This window comes from Aptenodytes patagonicus, chromosome 4 (genome assembly GCF_965638725.1).
Source record: "Aptenodytes patagonicus chromosome 4, bAptPat1.pri.cur, whole genome shotgun sequence".
Lineage (NCBI taxonomy): Eukaryota > Metazoa > Chordata > Aves > Sphenisciformes > Spheniscidae > Aptenodytes > Aptenodytes patagonicus.
The window spans coordinates 85450679-85470619 of NC_134952.1; the positions used below are offsets into that span (position 1 = coordinate 85450679).

The following is a 19941-nucleotide window of genomic DNA, read 5'->3' on the forward strand; positions in this document are numbered from 1 at the left end:
CACTAACCCCAGAGCACGTGCTTTCTCAAGGATCTTCCCATGTGTAAACGCACCAGCCTGCAGAGCAACGGATCTTCTTGACTGGCACTAGTATCTCCCTCCGATCAAGCAAGCTGTCTGCCCTGTGATTTATTACACTGCTTCTAGTGAAACATGTGCTGCCTGTGAGCAACCGTTAATGACCACTGACTGTCCCCTCTTTGCCCAGCAGTGACATTTTCAGCTTCAAGGCGCAACGCTATGCACCAATAGTATTTTCAGCCTTGGCCTGACCTTCACATTAGCCTCAGGATCCGAGTCCGTTGCATCACAGTTTGCTCCCAGGAGGATGTCCTTTATCAAGAACAGTGTCATAAGGCTATTGGTTTCTTATATAAGTGGTAGGAAGTGATCACAGGCTTGTCCAGACCCATTTCTTGTTTCTGAAATGTCATTTCAAATAAATGTCATTTCAAATCAATGTCATGTTCTGCACCTGCTTCATGGAGCAAAGGAGTCAGATATGTATGGAAAAATCTACAGCCTTCACAACAGGGCTATAAAATTAGCAGAGAGTAGTTTGTAAGTGCCGCAACTACCTATCCAGCGACATAGATTCACCGCTTGCCTCCACAGAGAAGGCCTGTGGTTTTTCAAAAATCAATTTAGTTGGATCGGCATGCCAGGTGAGCTACAACATCTTGCCTGGTGGGGACTCGAGCTGTAGATGTCTGCAAAGGGTCACTGACACGGCTGTTTATCATACAGACTGCACGTGCACACGCACAACAGTGCCATGCAGGTAGGTGTTATTTAGAAATGTGCCAAATGGTGTAATGGAGAGAAATAGGTAGCATAACAGAGTCCCACCTTCAATAACAATTGAGAAGGATAGTGAACAAATCAAATACGTGTTTCGCTTCTCTTTTCACAATGGAGTTGTGCTACAGAAGAAAAGCGCTCAACTCAGCCAACCACAGGGACTTTGCTCTTGTTTGATGGCAATTGTCCTTTTGCAACTGCTGTCCTTTTGCTCATGAATGCACGAGGCTGGGATAACCCAGACAGCTATTTATTTAAAGCAGAGATGCTGTTTGGTGAACACCTGGGCACTCAGGAGGAACAGGAGAAAAAGTCCTGGTTCTCCTCCGGTGTCTCTTGGAGGCTGAGGGAGGAACCACTCTGTGGGACAATGGCAAACCTTGCCCATGGGATGGATCGGTTGAGCGAGCAAGGTGGCTGGGGGAGTGCAGAATGGTTAAAAATCCTCTTGATAGAAGGGAGAACGATGCCACAGGTGATATGGGGGCACCCGACCCATCCCAAGAGGTGTCAGGTTTGCCAGCATTAAGTCCCGCTCACACCGCCAAACACTGGCAGCACTGAGAGCTGGCCAAAGGGCTTTAGTGAGCAGACGCGTTTCCTGGACACCCACACCCGCCTTAGCCGAGCACTGCACAGGCCAGGGATTTGATTGCTCAGCAACCAATTTCCCCCCCTCAATCAGTCTCCAATCTCTCCCCACTCAAACTTTCCCTTATTCCTATAGCTTAAAGAAAGGGAGACATTCTTTCTAGTAAATTATTTACAAAAAAAAATCTCTTAAGCCTGTATGCATTGCTGAAAACTTTGTTTTGATTTTATTTTCTAGGAAGAACTTCACACAAACGAGGAGGGTTTGGCCATTTTTGAGCTTGCAGAAGACTAGCAGCAGAGAGAGGCTGCGTAACACAGGTAAGGCTTTTTGCTTCCTTGAAGTCCATCCTTTGCAAACAACTGATCCAGAAAACGGTGTAGCAGCCGTCTCAAAGAAATTACAAAGACTTCCCATGTTCAGACCAGGCAGCACTGGACCTTTCCTGAAAACCCTTGCACTGAAAGGGTGTATATGAAGGGGCCCACACTGCCTGGTCTGGGCACGGCGCATAAGCACCAGCTCTGGACTCCCAAGTGGGTTATGGTGTTCTACTGTTAGCATACAATAATCAGAGTTACTTGCTTCTGCTCTTCACTCCTGGTACTCTCTGCAGCTCAGCACCTCTTGGCCTGTTTATCTGTATCAATGTCAGTACGTGCAACGAGCAAGCTAGAAATCTATGATGTATTTACGTCCTCGCTATGATCAGTTGCTTGCTTTGACAAAGAGGCTATGTGGAAAGGATCCAAACACTGTGCAGAGTGAGGAAAAACACCCTGCATTCATGATGTCCCAGTCATGATGGGACAAGAGAAGATTCCAAAGAATTAAGAATAAATATAATTTTCACGACACAGCCAAGAACGCACAGTCAAATGAATACCTTCTGGGCAAAGGCCACCCATTTGACAAAAATACAGTTACAATCCAGACACGTCTACTACCAGCAGAAGGATATACCACTAGGATGGTGCAATAAAATAATCAACAAAACAGGTTTTCTAATTGGGAAAAGTGCTTTGAACAGGCTTCTTTAAAACCTGTTTGTAACCAGTTTGTCTGTCTCCTGAACTTCCTACCCCACCTAGTTATCTCTTCCTTCATTTTTTGCAATTTCAAACATTTTGAAGTTGCATCCAAAAGGAAGAACTTCTCAAGCATAACACTGCAGAGAATGGCAACTAAAAAATGTTGTGGCATACCATCTTTTGGGAGTGGCACTGATGTCCAGGTAAATTTGCCAGATTAACAGCTCCTGATCAAGATCACGCCAGACCATCAATCACGTGCCTTGTGCTTTCACATACTGAGTCTGTGTTTATGCTTATTTTTCAGGCGATTCCATCTCATCAGCGTAAGGAAAAGGTTCGTTTAATTTCCGTATCTTCCTTTCTCTATTCCCCTTCCCTCTACTCTAGAGGCATGCTTGCCTCCTAGGGCATGACTGCATACTGAAGAACAACTTACATAAATATCTGTTTATTTCTGCCCACAGCATTTTTAGAGACCTCGCAGAAAGGCACACAGAAGACAATAAAGTAAAAACATCTGGGGCAATGTAAAAGGTGCGTAGAATAGACAAAGAGCCTGCAAGGTCACAGATCACCTAGCGGGACATGGGGAGGGAAGAGCAGATTTCCCTGCTTGTCCAGCTCTGCAGGCCACATCAGCTTTCCAGGCTCTCCATACATGACAAAGCCACAAGGCTTCCTGACACCGCTCCTTCTCCATTGCCACCTTCCCTCTCTGCTGAAGGATCCAACACTTCCAAAGAAAAGCACTACTTCACAGGACAGCTGACAGTGATGGGGGAGGAGGTTCAAGCACAAGTCAATAAGTAGGTCTGTCTCGTCTAACTAGGGTAAGACAAACTGTCACCACCTCCCTGGGGGTGGTACTGCTGACAGCAGCAAACAGCAGTGCCAAAGCTCACAGGATACCTGGGTACTGAAGCTGTCACGTCTACCAGGGTGCATAAAAAAAAAGGCATTTTTAAAACTGACTTCCCAAGACATGCAGAAAGGAGCTCCCCTGTCTTCAGGTGGTAACACTGGTGACTGAATCACTCAATGCAAATTTAAACTCCTTAAGAAGCGAGCATGCCCTTCCTTTCCATTCTTCTATTAAAGTGCCATTTGAGAGAGAGAGAGGGAGAGAGGGAGGAACAGCTTTCTGGGGCCCGCATGCTTCGGCCCTCATTCTTGGATTTTGCATAGAAAAAGAAGGTGGACAGGCAACGCCTGTGAGCTGCTTGCTCACAGCTCCTTGTTGATGTGCAGTGTTCAGCAGAAGGCAAGTCACATTGCAGATAAGAACCAGGTCATGTTGTATGGAAGTAAGTCCCCCACAGCCACCTAGTATTTCTGCTCCTATTCTACCACTGGTTCTCATCCTTGCTCTTTTCCCCCCACTTCCAAAAAAAATCTGCCCAAGGATGGAATGCAAGAGTGGAGCTTATTTAAACTACTCCTTCCAATAATTTTATGTTAAACACACACTGAGTTTCTGAGGTGACTTTGAAAAAGTCTTTCTTTCCTGGTCTTCCTCAACTTAGCATTTGATTAAGGAATGATTTTATTTTTAAAAAAAAAAAAAAAGCTCTAAGGAAGTTAAGCCGCTACTGAAGTCTGTATTGTTGAAAAACGCAAAAACTGAAGCAGCACCCCTATATACTCATGTGATGAGAGTCCGACTGGTTATAGAGAATTTTACATGTGTATTAAAATTTATTTTATTATAACAGGACAAAAGAATTAAATGAATACTAAGTGGACGTACCTATTTTTATTACCAAAAAAATGAAATTGATGCATTTACTGTATTCAGTTTTTTCTTTCAAAAATTTATCTTTTATTCACTCGTCAAGAGCCAATAAGTTATATAAATCATAGTAGTTTTCATTTCCTTACTGAAGTAGTCAACAACAAGATTTTTACTTATTTTTATGCTGACTCAGTAGCATATCAGATCTTTAGAAAGAGCGTATTGGTCTTTGTTTTTCCATAGGGATTCTTCTTAAAAACGCTACCTTTCTTCCACGTTATTAGCATAGCGTTGCGGTTCCCCCCGGGAGGTTCCGAATGCAGCCATATCAGGTGTCCAGGCACTCGACGCTGTGCAGGTCCATTCGCACCTAGAGAACCAGCCCACGAGGCCGGCAGAGCGGCCACCGCACACCGCAACCACCCCAAGCCTTCCACCTCGCCACTGCCCTTCAAAAGAAGCCATGAATTACACTTAAGCTCCATGCTGAAGGCAGGGGCAATGATTCCATTTGACAGGTGTTAAACCAAATGCTTTTGTATTTAATTATGTTAAGAGTTCCAGAAGGTTAAAACCATAGACAAATGCACAGAACTTCCGTCAATGACAATGAACTGAGGCAGCAACATTGTCATCCCCATGCTTTAAACAATGTCTAAAGCAACTTCTAAACAAGTACAATTTGGGCTACTCATGTAGAACTTAAACAGTGATTTTTGTTTGCTTTACCTAGTATGAAGGGTTTTCAAACACTTCAGTAACGTAGAACTAGTCTCACGGTTGCCATTTTCCCATCTGCTTCTCATAAGCAGATGTTTTGCTTTGTATACCAATAATAGAATTTTTTTTCCCCCAATAACAACGCAATCTAGTTTTCATGGTAACACACAAAAGCATTCTAGTCTTGCTCCTCTTCATCCCCATCCTCATCTTCATCGCCTTGATCTCCAGATTCAATATCATCTTCATCTTCAACCTGAAATTAAGAAAGATCTGTTGTGAGCAGTAACATCCCTTACTCTGATCAAACCTTTTGAAGGCAAAAAAAATGCTGAGGGAGTGGAAAGTAAGTATACAGCTAACCTAAAATTATCATGCTGTATCAATTAGCTTTTGATAAAGTCAACTATAGTTTTGTAAAGTCACACAGTTTTTAACTTCTCTGCTAAGGATGGCTGACTACTGGGAACAACAGCCTCCGTTCAGCACCATCAGTTCTGCCCTGCACGTTCGAGTAAGCAACTTCATATGCGCTGCTGTTTCCCATACAGTTGCGTCAACTAAAACCCACAATTCTTCACCAGATAGGCTGAGGAGGAAAACATGTCTGTCCAGTGCTTTGCAATTCCACGAGTTAAGCTGCTCGTGTCTTCCAGGGTACTTTCTCCCTATTTAAGTCTTTTAAAAGTCAACAGACTCAAAGATTCCTTGGCTACACTTACAGGATCTACACTTGCTACAAATACTTCTCAATACAAATAATGCCTCCGCCCACCACAGACTCTTTAAAGTCCTATTCCTGCAGCTGAAGCTAAACCAGATGACTGTTAACTACCAAAATCTAACTTCCTTAAAGAAGGATTGCATGAACGACAGAATCATTGTCTCCCAGTAGGAAACCCAGGCTCTAGCCTGGTGTTCAGCCACAATAACTGCAGCACAACAGCTAGTTAATGTCCACTTTAGTGTCACACGTCCAGCTGCGAGTCACAAGGATTCTTGAAAGCAACTGCCCAGACAGTTTGCAGCGCTGCTTAAGAAGCGGACTAAAGCTTTCTAGTTATCACTTGTATTATCTGTGGAACAATCCCTTAGGATTCTAACGCGGCCATCATCTGCTTTCTAGTTGGCAGCCAGGATAAGCTGCAGCAAGGCCAGGCACGTGGTCAGGTATCATTCCAGACACATACATGACAAGTAGTTTTCCTCACAGGAGTTTGGCAGGTACCTCTCAAATCCCTACGCTGAACACTTCTTTCAAGGGGCAGTCCTCATCTTTGATTGGTGGCTGCCAATATAAGTTCAGAAAGCAACTCTGGTAGATTCAACAGCCCTGTATTTATAGAAAGATGCCTCACCAGCCTTACTGGATCAAGTATTGCCATACCCAGACTGCTCAGACCTGCCTGGCCCGAGAGCTCACTTGACCCATTGTTTTGCTTACCGGTACACCAAGATCCTTCAATTTGATCTTCAGTGCAGATAGTTTCTGATCCTGGTCAGCCAAAAGCACCAGAAGATCATCCTGTTCTTTCTTTGATTCTGCAACTTCTTGCTGAAGTTTACTTTTCTCATCTTGCAAGATAGCAACTGTACTACTGGATGAATCCAGGTGCTGTTTTAGTGATTCTTTTTCCTCGGAAAGGGCTTTGACTTCACTCTGGCAACAGGAAAAATCCCGCACCAAGTTATACCATAAGCACAGGAACAGCTGAAGCCTTGTTTCCTACAAACACGTTCGATACGCTACCTGTAACAGCTCCAACCCCACCAAGCGCCCTGTGGTCTTGCTCCCACACACCTCCTTACCCAAACTCCCCTTATTACCAACCAGGAGTAAGGTAGGTAGAAGTCTTAATAGTGGCTACCTTCCTCCCAGCCAAACTGGATAGTCCACGTCAGAGTAAAGCTATTTCCTAGACTGTCCTTACCAACTCTTTCAAGGCAGACAAGGCCTACATTCCCCAAATGAAAAATGAAGGAGGAGACGCATCCAGCTTCCCCTACGTAGCCTGAAACACTTAAGATGCTGAGGAAACAAACCACTTCCATCCAAAGCCTTTCCTATCGTAGAAGTCCTCCTAACTGAAGGCTGAGTATTAAGTGACTTGGTGTGGTGTTCACCCACTACCAACCTTCAGTTCTTTTATTTCTTGCTCAAGTCGTCCCTCCAATTCAGAGTTGTTTGCTGCTGTTGCACCGCTGTCTCCTAACGCAGGATCTGCAGTTGTATTCTATGGACAAGAAATTTCAGTATCAGAGCACTGATTGCCTCACATACAAAGACAGCAAGTTAAGACATTATAGAGTCAGACGTACAATTTAAAAGCATATTTTCTTCTTACAGCATAGCCAAGGTGTGGTAGTTGTATACATCCTGTGCTGCAAGGCATCAGGAAACAGATCTGTGCTTCCTGGGGTCTCAATAAATACATATGCACATGCACACAAAAAGGAGAATACGAGGCGCAACCCTTATTTCGTAGAAGTTGCACTCTAAAAAGACTGTTAGGTTTTTTCTAGGCAGACCCTGTCTATTACAGGCCACCAGCCTTCACTCAGGTGCTTCTTAAGTGCCAAAGATTTTTTTTTTTTTTAATTCAGCTAAATATCCGAATCTTTCTATGTGACTTCTAAAAACAGCAATAGTTGAGTCTCAGCCAGCCCTACCCAAAGTTACTATTTCCAAAATGCGGCAGCTGTCTCTCAGCTAAAACTGCAACATGGCATGAATTCAAGATAATTGCTTCTCCAGTTATACCACGTTTAAGTCAAAGCTCTAGGAAAAGTAAAATAGGCAGTCTGTAGGATGGCAATGAGGTGGTCTGACAACTGGTCGCAGCATGGAGCACTTGAACGTGCCTCTGCCTCATGAGCACACATGGCCAACACGTGCAATGGCATCTTATATCAGAGCAGCTGAGACTTTTGACAGTGGAAGTGTTAAAAGCCTTCCTCTGTCAGACAATCTGTACATTAAACTAAACACTTGATATTTTTCCCACACAAGTCCTCTTTCTTGCAATACCGAAATTAGAATTTGATGCAGAAGTCGGAACAAACCAGCCAGAAGCAAGAGTTTAAGCGAGTCGAGCTACCACAGATCAGCTACCCTCTTTTCATTATAGCAGAGTTGTCAAGCAGGGCACACAGGAGTTACCCTCATTCTGCTTCAGCACCGAACATCACATATTGTCATCGTTTCAATTGTTTGTGAGGCCCTGCTCCTGCAGCTTTATCTGTTAGTTCTGCTGTGGAAACGTCTGTAACATTTTCATGCAACTCGTCATTTAAGTTGTCTAGCTCAACATTCACTTTCTAATGCCATTAGCTAGTTTTGAGGACACAATCGCGCTTATTTAGCTATTCTGTAAGGCTTTATTGGCTAATCTTTTCAATACACAGCTACAAAAAGCTCTGAAGCATTTGGAGGTCTGCACAGACTGATGTACCTACCATTTGCCATTCAACTGTACGTCAACTTCCAAATTGGTATCCTCAACTGTTCATAAGAATAATGATCCCTCTAACGTACATATGTCATGCATTTGTGTCTCACAAGAGACTACTTCCTTTGATTAGGGTATAAGCTTAAAACACTGAATAGGTGGTATCCCTTTGTTCAAAAAAACCAAGGACCAATGGCCTCACAGAGCACTAACTTGACTGGAAGTCCCCTCTTTGCTCATGAAGGATTTGTCTAGGTAACACGTTACTGCGTTTAAAACACTGTTGGAATCACTTGCTGATGTGTATTCTTAAAACAAGCTTGGTTTAGGACAATAGCTACAGACAGCATAAGCAGGAAAGCGAAGTCTTCAAGATTTAGTCCCCAAAGAGAAAATAAGGAACTTTTTCATTGGTACCATTACTTGTAGCTTTTGATTCTCAATCTGAAGCTTCGAGATTTCTGCAGACTGTAGTTCTATCTGACTCCTGAGCGTTTCTAATTCCTTTGGGAAACAAAGACAAAATATACTTTTAAGTTAATTTGATAAAGCAAGGTAGTTATTCACATTAAATTTCTCTTAAGTTAAATGCTACCAGACTAACTGCTTCATACTAGCATACATCAAAGAAAAGCTGCATCCCTCTCTCAATGAGAGCACAGCAACCATTTTTCTAGAAGACAAAGCTAGTCAGCAACATGCACCATTTTCCGCCCTGCTCTTACGAACTCTTTTCTGTGGAATGCCCAACCAAGGCACCTGTCCGAGCCTCAGTCATGTTTTTAAGTGTTTCACACCACTAGCGTTCCCATTAGCATCCTCTACGCATTACCATTCTTGGTGCAGAAACCCATAACCACCTACCAATCCAGGCATTATTAGTTCTCTAATCAGAGAAACTCTGCTAGGTATTTTTTGAGCAACAGCTACCTTAAATTACTGAATCTGCAGATATTTAAAACACTTACTGAATGCTGTACATCTAATACCTGGAAGCTTTCATATCAACATTTAAAGATACGTTTTGCAATGGATAAACAGATAGTTTCTGCAAGTCTGAAGAGTCAGCTGAAGTGTCTTCTGCTGGCTCAAACCTGCTTAGCAAAAACAACTGATTCTTTTCTGGATCCATAATCTTGATGCTCCAGGATTAGTACCACACCATTAAAAACATCAACATGTTCAGGAATCGATGCTCCTCCCTGAAGTTTGACAAAGCTCCCTTCCCATCCCGAGCTACCACTGTTCACTGCAGCTTCGCTGAAATACCGCAAGTTCACCTTCTGTAGTTCATTATTGTGCTCCAAGCCACCAGACTTGCTGGTCTGCAAAGACTGCTCTGTTGTTCCCACTTCCAGCTGTGAAGACTTCTGTAATAGCAACAGGAAAATCAGCCATAGAACTAGACAGACTAAGTAAGTCACGTTGTCAGAACACAAAGCAAACTGTGTGCTTGCATGATCAAAGTTCCCAGCAGAGAAGGTCCAAACAGGCTAAGTAATGCATGTTACAAAGCTCTCCAATTACATGAGAGCAGCTGGACGGTCTCTAAGGGGGGTGCAAAAGCATTCACCAATTCAAATGCAGAAGACATGCACAAAATATGAGAAGCATGCATCATCCTGCATTTTGACAAGCAGGCCACCAAACACAGGCCACCACAAATATGTCTTACCCCCACTAAGCTCCTAGGAAACGCCTACTGTTTTTTCCTACCCAAAACATGCTAAAAAACAGATTCTACAGGACAACAGGTCAGCTGCGCAAACTACTCTTGGGCACAGTGTGAAGCAGAAAAGGCTCTGCTGAAGCCATCTCCCACCTTACTTCCTATTATCAGCATGCGATCAGCTATGGTTGCTTGATTCCCATCATAATGAGGACATCACAGCTTAAGGCAAATTACATTTGAAAACAGGAATTGGAAGCTGCATCAAGTTCTGCTGAGACAGTGAGCGCTTACCAATTTTTCAATCACAGAATCCTTTTCCCTTAACTGCCCTTGCAGCAGCTCATGCTTGTTTTTCCATTCTTCCAACTCCTCTTTCAATTTGCTCGCTTCTTCCATCTGAATGCCATTCATCTGAAACGTATCACTGTGGGAATTATGATGCTGAGCGTCCTTTCCTAGAGGACAGAGTTTATAACAAAGGTCACAAACACCAACATCATTTTGAAGTTAGCTTCAAACACACCAATTACAGTATTTATCGCCCATCCTCCTCCCACCCCGCAGGGCAATACGAGCACCAAAGCAGAGCATGTAAGAATTCTCTATCAAAAGCTGAATAAAGAACTCTAATTTGCTGTTCCTTCAAGTACATATTTGTGGCTGCACCTGCACCCTGCTTCAGTCTTTCAGTTCATCGAAAATAAGTTCATAGACAAATTATGCTCTAGAGGAAGGACAATTGTTTCCTTACGTATTTTTAATCGTAAATAATCCTGAAGGCAGAATTACTTTTTGAAATCATGTCATATCCAGCTTATCAGGCATCTTGACCTTGGAATAGCTTGAATATACTGTCCTGATTTAAGCATTCAGTTAGCAATCTCTCTAGTGATAGTAATAGGCCTCATCTTGCACATCTGCCATACCACAGTTCTTCCCTAATTCATGCTTTCATTCACAGACCCAAACTTCAGCACACACCGTGGCCCATCTGTTTGTGTTCTAAGTCTGAACAGGCAACGACTATTTTGGAGTAACTTAAGAAACAAAGGTATAGAAAGCCTCTACTGGCAGTTCCCTGGTAGCCAACAGTTCCTACAAGCAAGCTTCAGCTCTTACCCCTCACCAGGCACACCTGCGGGAAAGTAGCTAGGGTGACAAGGAAGGGCTTTGGCTTTTCATCGTGGGCAACCGAAGTGATACCGGGATCAGGTCAGAAGCTATTGCTAATCACGGTATTTCCATGCGTCCATCTAAGTGAACTGTCTGGACTACAGCAGTCTTCTTCAGGTGCTTGTTTTCCCCCTAAGCCGGCCTACGTGGCAGACAGGCCCCAGCTCAAGCGCTCAAACAGATCTCGCAGAAAACGGTACTATTATTTCAGGAGACCCAAGACTTAAGCGCAAAGCAAGAACAAATTATACCTCGTTCACATTTTCAAGCTGTCCTCTTGGTTCTCACTGTGCTTTATTCTGTAAGTTTAAAGGCACTTAAAGCCAAACCTAGTATTTTTAGATAATGAAGCAAATCTGATGCTTAAACAAAATTGTTTGCAATGCTCAACATCAACTTGAAAAAAGTGTATTTTATCTCTACGGGAAGTTTTCATATGCTGCAGAACATACAACAGCATGCCTGAAGTGATAGAAGGCTGTCTGCGGGAGCTGTTCCGTAGCTTGCCATAAATCACACAAGGTCTTTGCAGTAGCAAGATTATTTTTTATTTTTCTTTCTGAAGCCTACCTAGCTGTACTTTAAGGAGATTATATTGGTCCTTATGCTGTTGGATCTGTGACACTTGCTGTGTAACTGTTGCTTGAAGCTGTTCATTTTGAGATGTTAAAGTGTTAATTCGTTGTTTTAATTCATCAAGCTCCTGGTCCTGTGAAAGGAAAGAAAAGGCACTTAAGAGTAATAGCACTTCTGAATACAACACTGTCAGGAAGGCAAATAAAGACAGAAAAACCTTAACTGCACCATTACACACTACCGGTTAGTGACACTGTCAGTGCTACCTGTGACAGATGAGCAGAAAAGCCTCATGCAAACCTACATAGCTATTCCTAGGAGAAAAGCTTGGGAAAGACAGAAGCAGCCTCTCGCACCAGACCAATGCCTTCCGAATCTTTTGGAGGAGACCTCCAGCATCCCCACACCAGGGACAACAGGAGAAAGAAAAAGGAAATACATGAAATCTGACGATTGTAGTTTTTCTCCATCACACTGAAGCCTGCACGCATTTGGTCCACTTCAAGAGTCTTTAAAGAAGTCGTGGTAATTGCAGTCATCACATGTTCAATAAAGCCTCACTGGCAGTTCAAAAGTGCCCCTTAATTCCACACGTACACTATATTCTGTGTCCATTCCAGATCCCTGAACTAAAAACACCTGCTTCAGTTCCCCATTAGCTATTTAAGTTAATTAGCTTTGCTCCTCTACTTCTCTGTCTAAGCTGTGGCAACAAAACAAGTGAACTACTGTGGGGAAAAAAAAAGTTTTTGAGAGTCCAACCACAGCAGGTATACCCAAAGTTGACTGACAAATTTCATTTCTTCATTCAGCCACATTTCATCTGTCATCTTTGCAAAGGTGAGAGCACAGAACTGAGAATTACATCTCTTTGTGAAGGGCTGCAAGTTCTACAGTTACTCATTTGAAAAGAAACAGTTAAACACAGGGGAAGAGCAGATGTACCCCAGGAAAAGAATTGAACTTATCCAGTGATCTAAACACTGACATTTCAGTCGAACCAGAAGTTGGCTTAAGTTTTTTTAAGAAGTGTTTCTGCATTGCTAGATTCCTTGTTATTTGTTTTGGAACAGTGGGTATCAAACTGCACTGTGGTACCTCTGAAAGGCAGAGTAAAGAACTTACGGAGGCACGTGTACAGTGTAACTCCCTCTTACCTGCTCTCTAATGACTTTTTTGTAGTGAGTCACGATGTTGTCATGCTGTTCCAACGTCTTCTTGACCTCCTCCTCCTTTTTATCTTCCTCACTGGACTTGTAAATAGCTTTACTTATGACACCTGTCAAAAAAGTTTCTGTCAACTAAAGCCCAGTTCACATATCTTTTTTTGTCCTCAAAACAGTCTCACAGCCTCACTCAGTTTAACTGAGTTCATGGCATTAGAAACTCAACCTGCACTTCAAAAAAGGCAATTGTCACAAACAGGTTTAAAAAAATAGGAAACGACAATTTTTTTACAGCAAGGCTTGCACACTTACTGCTTTACACAGTTTCAGAAAAGCAAATGGCTGTTTTGAGTGCTTCCTATCAGAAAAGGTGTGGTTTTACTTGCATTACGGCTCCACTACAACTGTTGCCCAAGTGGTTGTGCAAATAAGTGAAAGACTTAGGACTACAAGGGCAACATGCAGATGAAACGTGACTGGGCAAAGCCATCTTCGCTGTTGCTGCTTCAAGGTTCTCTCCTTCTCTAGACTGATTTAAGTCGGGCAATATTAATAAACAGGACATTAGTTAGATGTTAAGGATGATGACAACCTGTCTCTTTTGTGAAGGACAGAAAACACTAAAGAAAGTCCCTATCATTTTCTAACAAGCCAGGAAATTCAGCATTCATAATTTTTCTTAATGAATCAGTTAGAAACAGCAAATACCTAGATTGCACACTTCCACAAATAAAGCTTCTGTGACCATCGGTATGTGCCCAATACTTTAGTCTCTACGTGAGCACAGGTAAATACACCTCTTGACCATAGAGTGGTAACTCACAGCATGTATTAAGCATCACTTCACCTAAGAATATCAAGTTATCCAGTTAGTACAAGCCCTGATTATGGGCTTGTACTGGGAGTATTTTCACTAAATACTTGAACTGCAAGCTTGGGTATATGATTACTTACAGTTATTACTGTAACATGTTTTTCAGAATACTCCATTTTACTATCATCACACTTTTAAAAGGGTTACATTCAGCACATTCGGTAGTTCAGTCATCAGTGCATCACAAAAACTACAGAAATGAGCGTAACATCTCACCTTCCAATTCCTTTACAAGCTTGGTAAATTCATGATCAAACATCATGTGGTCTGGGCTAGAAAAACTAGGCTGTGGTTTTTGAGCAGCTCTGGAATAAAGTTCATGTTTGCTAATGAAGCCAAGCTTCTCAATGAAGTTCTCCCTGCCAATCCTCTTCTCGATCAGCTGTTTCAGCTTCTCTCTAAAAGGAAGAGACAAATCAATCACAGTGCAACACTTGAAAAGTAACCAACCCATCCTTCCCTCAAGGTGGTTTTTGCAGTTACAACTCTGATTATCTGTCTCAAGCCTTAACCGCACTAGATGCCTCGCATTCAAGATGCAATTTTTCAGTTGCCACTGACATGTGTTCTCAGCCCAGGAATACACAGGTTAGGAGGACCTATGCAAAACAACCGTCTGCTTGCCTAGCTAGAGGTGGGTCAGTTATTTTTCATCCCATAAGGAACGCGCATAGAAAACACTGAACCAAATATTCTCAACTGCACCGCCTCAGTTAAAAGCCTCTTAAACCACCATCTGCCCTTCACAGAACCTTTCCCTACAGACCTCTTATTTCTACACGATACTTACTTCCTGTAATTTTCAAGGGAATTGTCATTGTAGTAGATGGAAATGCCAAGCAAAAGTGCACACAGGCCTTGGACGAGCTGCTCCTCTTCTCCAAGGTTTTCAGCTATCTGCCCTGTGAGCTAGAGCTCTCGTTAAGGATATTTGAGATATTTCATAAGCACAATACATGTAACATACTTCTCCCTGTATAAATTCCCAGTCAAAATTATTTTCACATGTAAAACCAAGCTTGATTAGGAAGTAGGCAAAATAGCTGATGAAACCCTCGCAAAGCTAGCTCCTATTTTGACGTACTTGGATTATCAGTCGTTTCCCCAAAATTTATTTTCTCAGTTACTGTCTCCTTAACCAAAGAGATTTAATTGTTCCAAAACAGACATTCAGTTTAGATAAGGTGACAGTTTAGCCTTATGTACTTTAGTCAGATTTTTTCCTGAAAAGCTAGCATAGAAATAAGCTTCAACAGACATAGGAAATATTCTTCCTACCTCTTGGGTATAAGCGTAAGTCACACTAAAAATATCAATGAGCTTGTCGCAATAAAAAATACACTTAGCTGGCACAATGACATAGCTTTCCGCTGTACTTGAATTTACATGCGCATCCTACAGACAGGTCGGCATACACAGAGCAACTGTCAACAAAAGGCTGGTTATATCTCTTGCCCCAGTGCATTTTCTTTTGTGTCATGCAGTATCCCTGCAAACTGATCTAGATAAACATATAACTTGAACGTGAATAATACAAGTAATTTCTAGGCAAGCGGTTCTTCTTGGCAAGCAGGTCAAGGATACAAAAGGTATATTGGCTGGATTGTGAAGGAAGTGGGTGACAGCAATCGAGCAGTTGCTTAGCCAAGTGCAAAGCAACATCAGTAGTCCAACCCTGGTCTGTACTTTGCTGCCCTGAAAAGAATAAACCCCCCCATCGTTATCTTTCCACAGCGGACGACTAATACACCGAAAAAAGCTGTATTCGATTCAGAACTCACCCACTTCAACCTCATCATTTGGAAAACAACAAATCAAGTCTTAGAAAATACCCATTCGTTAGTTACTGAACACAGCTTTAGTGCTTAGATGAAACTAAGTATTAAACCATTCATATTTAACTGTTTTCAGAGCAAAACAACAAGCAACACAGATGTGAAATATGACTCATTGCAAATTAGCACCAATATAAAATCATAACAAATTAGTTCTGCATTTATAATTAATACTAGGGTGACATGAAGGAACATACACACAAACCCTGTAAAGAAGGAACAAGGTGTAAATTAAGTCAGGTAAGGATTCCCTGTAAGAGATGCATCACTAAGACTTCCCCTGCTGATTAAAAAATGCCATGTGTTCCTAATATTATTTTCTAAGTAAAGCAAGATAATACTGGAGCAGCTTTTGATTCAGACAATACGCACATTAAGCCAGCAAGAGGAATGCTAACTGCAGTATTTTTTTTTGTTAACTAGGGAAAATTATTTTTCATCTGCAAATTGGCTGTGTTCTCAATTCTGTCCCCCTTGTCTTTGCTGCAGATATTGTGGGCACGGCAGTGTTAAGACAGGCATACATCTCTTCCAATAGTCAACGTTCAGAAGGCAACCAAGAAAAACCTTCCCTGCATGTAAAACTAAACTTCACACAAGCACCTAATAAATTGGGTAAAGTAACTGCAACCCAAAGTCAAGTCTCGAAGGCAAGATGAGGCATACAGAACTGCTGGGATATTTTCAAAAGGGGGCAAGAAAATACACTGGAACGAGTGGTCACAGGGATCAAGACGGGGCAAAAGAGAGAAGTATTCATCAACAACAAAGAAAGAGTCTGTGCTTGAGAGTTACCTGCGCTTGAGACATTGAACTTCCATCCTTGCCTCTGATAACCCCTATGCTTTAGAACTGAAGGCAGTATTGTTTTTAACTCTAGCTAAGCGTTACCAAAAAAAAAAAAAAAGCCCCCCCAAGGTCTTTGAATAAGCCAGTTGGCCCATTGAAACAGCCAGTGAGCAGCAGTCTGGCAAGAAGCTCTTCTGTAGCAGGCTCGCAGCTACCCAACTGCTGCTGCGGGCCACAAGACAGACAGGAACTGAGTCTAGCAACTCTGGAAGAAAATGCCAAGCTCTGAGGAGACTGCCTTCAAGGACTTTGTTCTGAGGTGCTGTGATTTGCTGCAGTGTATCACCACCACAAAGATGAAATAATCGCCTTAAAGGAGGAGAACAGAGATTACAGATATCGAGACTCTAGCAGCCATCCCTAATGCAGCACACGTAGGAAAGAGAGCGTCTGGCCCTTTTTCATCATTATCACCATCATTACTTCTGGAGACCCAAGTGAACAATGTCAGAACAGCAGAGAACACAGCCATCACCACCAACCACGCAGCACCTGCCTGTTGTGTTTCACGGTGAGTACTACGTGCCCTACTAGCAATCATTGTTTAGCCTTTGCTATAGGTTTGTCTGCAGCTTTGTTGTGACCCTGTCGTGCTCTTGTATTAACACACAGATTATCTTCCTTGCTGCTACCCTTCTAGCTGAATGCCACAACTGGTTTCCACTGACCTAGACCTCACTGCAAACGGCCTAGTCCCCCAACTCTATTATCCTCTTGCCCTCTCCTTTCCTCTGGACTGGCTCATTTAGCTTTCCCCATCACCATTGTGCATTTCCCCTGCCCACCTTGCACTTGGTCATTAATTAATGACTTGCATGCAACACAACACTTTCAGATCTCTGCTCATGAAGTGACATTTATTTCCAAGACAGTCTAATGACAAGACACGTTGAAGAGATTCACTAGCGTGTAGCAGGTTTACCCACAAAGGCAAGACAGAATGCCGGAAGAGCTGTCTCACCACTTTCTATTACCCACTAGGTAAGGCTAAGAACTGCGTTCACACTCCAGTCTTCAGGTGAAGCATGAGTTAAGACACAAGGTGACAAATCATAGGTCTTACAAGCTCATACAGAAAATCACTTGCCACTCCACATTGGTGTAGCAAACTACAATAGTATTGTCTTGTCAAGCAGCTTAGCTGGAGAACCTGCTGACCACAGAGGCCCTTCCTGCTATACTGAAGCCTCTAGACAGGCGATTTGCTTCCTCATTGCTATCTCACAGAACTACAGGGTCACTTAGGTTGAAAGGGACCCTGGAAATCACCTAGGCGGTACCCTGCTTTAGCACGAGACCGCTGTAAAAGCACCAATTTTGCCCAAATTACTTCCATATTAGATGCAGTAACAGCCTCATGACATGGCGAACTGTGTAACTTAACCTGCCCCAGAAACACCTTTGGGGAAACATGACCCTAACGCAGCAGCGCTGAAGGATGTCATTGCATCCACTGGATGGATGGAGCGTCCACCCTCCACACTTGCAGCATGCCCCCACCTGCAAGTACCATTATGCAACGGACAGGGAAACTGCCCTTTTTTCCCCACTCATGGCTCCTCACACCTCAGACTGCTTCAAAACCGCCGGGAATACCTTTTCCCCCAGTCCTTCTGCTCTAGAGGGAGAGCTATGACCCTCCCTATGCTCACCCTTAAAATCTCTAGCAAACCTGAGAACAGGCCACTCGGCTTGACCAAGTCCACCAAGCTCCTATTTCTACAAATGCCAGACTTGGCTACACTTAACTGCTTTAATTGCTGACAGTCCGCATTTAATCCCCCAGTAACTACCCACGCTACACTGCTTTCACCTTTCTGGAATAGACAGAAGTTACTTGGAGTGACCAGAATCAGTCCAAGGAAGTTAAAAGTTCAGACTGCATAATTACTGACAAAATGGCTGCAACACCCATTATCTGCGCAAAGACACCAGTCACGCCAACTTACTATTTGTCCAAAGATCGAGTCAATTCTCCCCAACTGAACAAAAAGAAATGCTTGCTTCAAACAGAACAAACAAGCAACACTAGAAAACCTTTTCCCCTCACTTACATTTACTAATACTGGCTCTTATTGTCCCAACACTATTAGCCAGTTCATACGCACTGGGAATAACCACTGTAACTGGCAGTCTTGCCCTACAGCACATTGGCAGACCTCGTGCTTCTTGAAGAGAACGCTGGTAGAAGAATCTCTTACCTTGTCAGAAACGCAAAGTTACTTTTGCTTGTGTGACCCAGCATTTACAGCACACGTTATCTGCTGGAAGCAGTCGCAAACCACATTTATTCTCAAGCACTGCATGCTATTCTGAGGTCAAATTAACATGTTCTGCCTAAGGATTTCCACACAGTCCAAAACACCCTCTCTAAAAAATTACAACAACAAAAAAAAAAAACACCCACACAGCTATTTTCTAGACATACCATGATAACACTTACTGTGATAGATGACAGCTCTCCATGGCTGCTGTTCTACAATTCAGGGCTGGTAACAGTACAACCCCACCCCTCAGGACAACCGTGATGAATGTGGTAAATAAAGCAGACAATTCCACAGCAGTGGTATTTCAGAATTGTTTTTTCTGCTGCTGATAACCAACTTAGCAGCGCTTTAAGTAACACAGCCTCAAAGTCAAACAACTCACTTCAGGGGTCATTTGCTAGTAATGAGATCCCTGCTATTCACAACTAGTAGCTCCAAGGTTAAAACTTCTGCTGGTAAGTAGAACATACAAAGCGGCTGAAAGGCGGGTTAAACACAGTTTTTCTTTTAGCAGTCAGGAAATCAGCAGCATGTTCCCACTTCAGATTGTACCAGCTGTTTGCTACAGGCCAGTCTGAGAAAACAGCATTTCTAACAGTTTTAATTTTTCTTGCAAGAAAACACATCTGTTAGGTGAACAGATGGTGAATGAGTCCGCCCCACTGGAGAGAAAGCACCCGTGCTACCCAAGATATTTATCCCATAGTTTTGTGGAACACCCCCAGAGAATCCCCTGGAGACACAGAAAGAGCTTGTTATGCTAGTAAAAAACCCAAACCCAACTGCAACAAAGCTGTAAGTGGAAACACATCAAAAAGCAGTTAAAGAAAACCTGCCCAGCAAAACCCAAGACAAGAGGAAAAGGCCTACTTTTGGCAAGAAAATGCCAAAGCTGTGCCAAAAAAATACATACCCGTCTGTCGATCTTATCACCCTGCAAGTTACACACATATTACTTGAGAACCTTGAAGTGGAACACATTTCAGAAACATCCCCCCAAAGTTTGAATCCCTTGTATCATTTAAGGCTAAAGATCCACAGGCAGTTTTACTGACTCAAGCTTACCTTAGACAAAAATGCCAGGAAAAAAGATAAAAAGGAGTACTGTCTATTTTCAGGTAAAGCAGATAAAAAAAGTCACATGAACGAATTCAAAATTCCAGCATTCTGCCATTATTCTCAATTGCAGGAAAGTCTAATT

The 19941-nt window shown here is 42.7% G+C and overlaps 1 protein-coding gene and 1 long non-coding RNA gene across 8 annotated transcripts in view; one reads left to right on the top strand and one right to left on the bottom strand.

The window, feature by feature from the left end:
* Nucleotides 1-1634: 1634 nt before the first annotated feature.
* On the top strand, nucleotides 1635-2975 carry LOC143160150 (uncharacterized). Its single transcript, XR_012995336.1, has 3 exons — nucleotides 1635-1713; nucleotides 2732-2761; nucleotides 2892-2975. It is a non-coding gene; the product is annotated as an uncharacterized LOC143160150 (long non-coding RNA).
* A 1190-nt stretch (nucleotides 2976-4165) lies between these two features.
* Nucleotides 4166-19941, bottom strand: part of USO1 (USO1 vesicle transport factor) — a 37714-nt gene continuing 21938 nt past the window's right edge. For 4 of the 7 annotated variants that reach the window (XM_076337489.1, XM_076337488.1, XM_076337487.1 and 1 more), the window contains 12 exons: nucleotides 19654-19674; nucleotides 15374-15484; nucleotides 14580-14698; nucleotides 14006-14187; nucleotides 12907-13028; nucleotides 11744-11882; nucleotides 10292-10455; nucleotides 9609-9698; nucleotides 8746-8832; nucleotides 7015-7113; nucleotides 6324-6539; nucleotides 4166-5135 (listed from right to left, as the gene is read on the bottom strand). In XM_076337489.1, coding sequence (XP_076193604.1) covers nucleotides 5058-5135; nucleotides 6324-6539; nucleotides 7015-7113; nucleotides 8746-8832; nucleotides 9609-9698; nucleotides 10292-10455; nucleotides 11744-11882; nucleotides 12907-13028; nucleotides 14006-14187; nucleotides 14580-14698; nucleotides 15374-15484; nucleotides 19654-19674 — 1428 coding nt within the window. In that variant the 3' untranslated portion in view covers nucleotides 4166-5057. The remainder of the gene's footprint in view (nucleotides 5136-6323; nucleotides 6540-7014; nucleotides 7114-8745; nucleotides 8833-9608; nucleotides 9699-10291; nucleotides 10456-11743; nucleotides 11883-12906; nucleotides 13029-14005; nucleotides 14188-14579; nucleotides 14699-15373; nucleotides 15485-19653; nucleotides 19675-19941) is intronic. The other 3 variants (XM_076337492.1, XM_076337491.1, XM_076337490.1) reach the window with 1 other exon arrangement.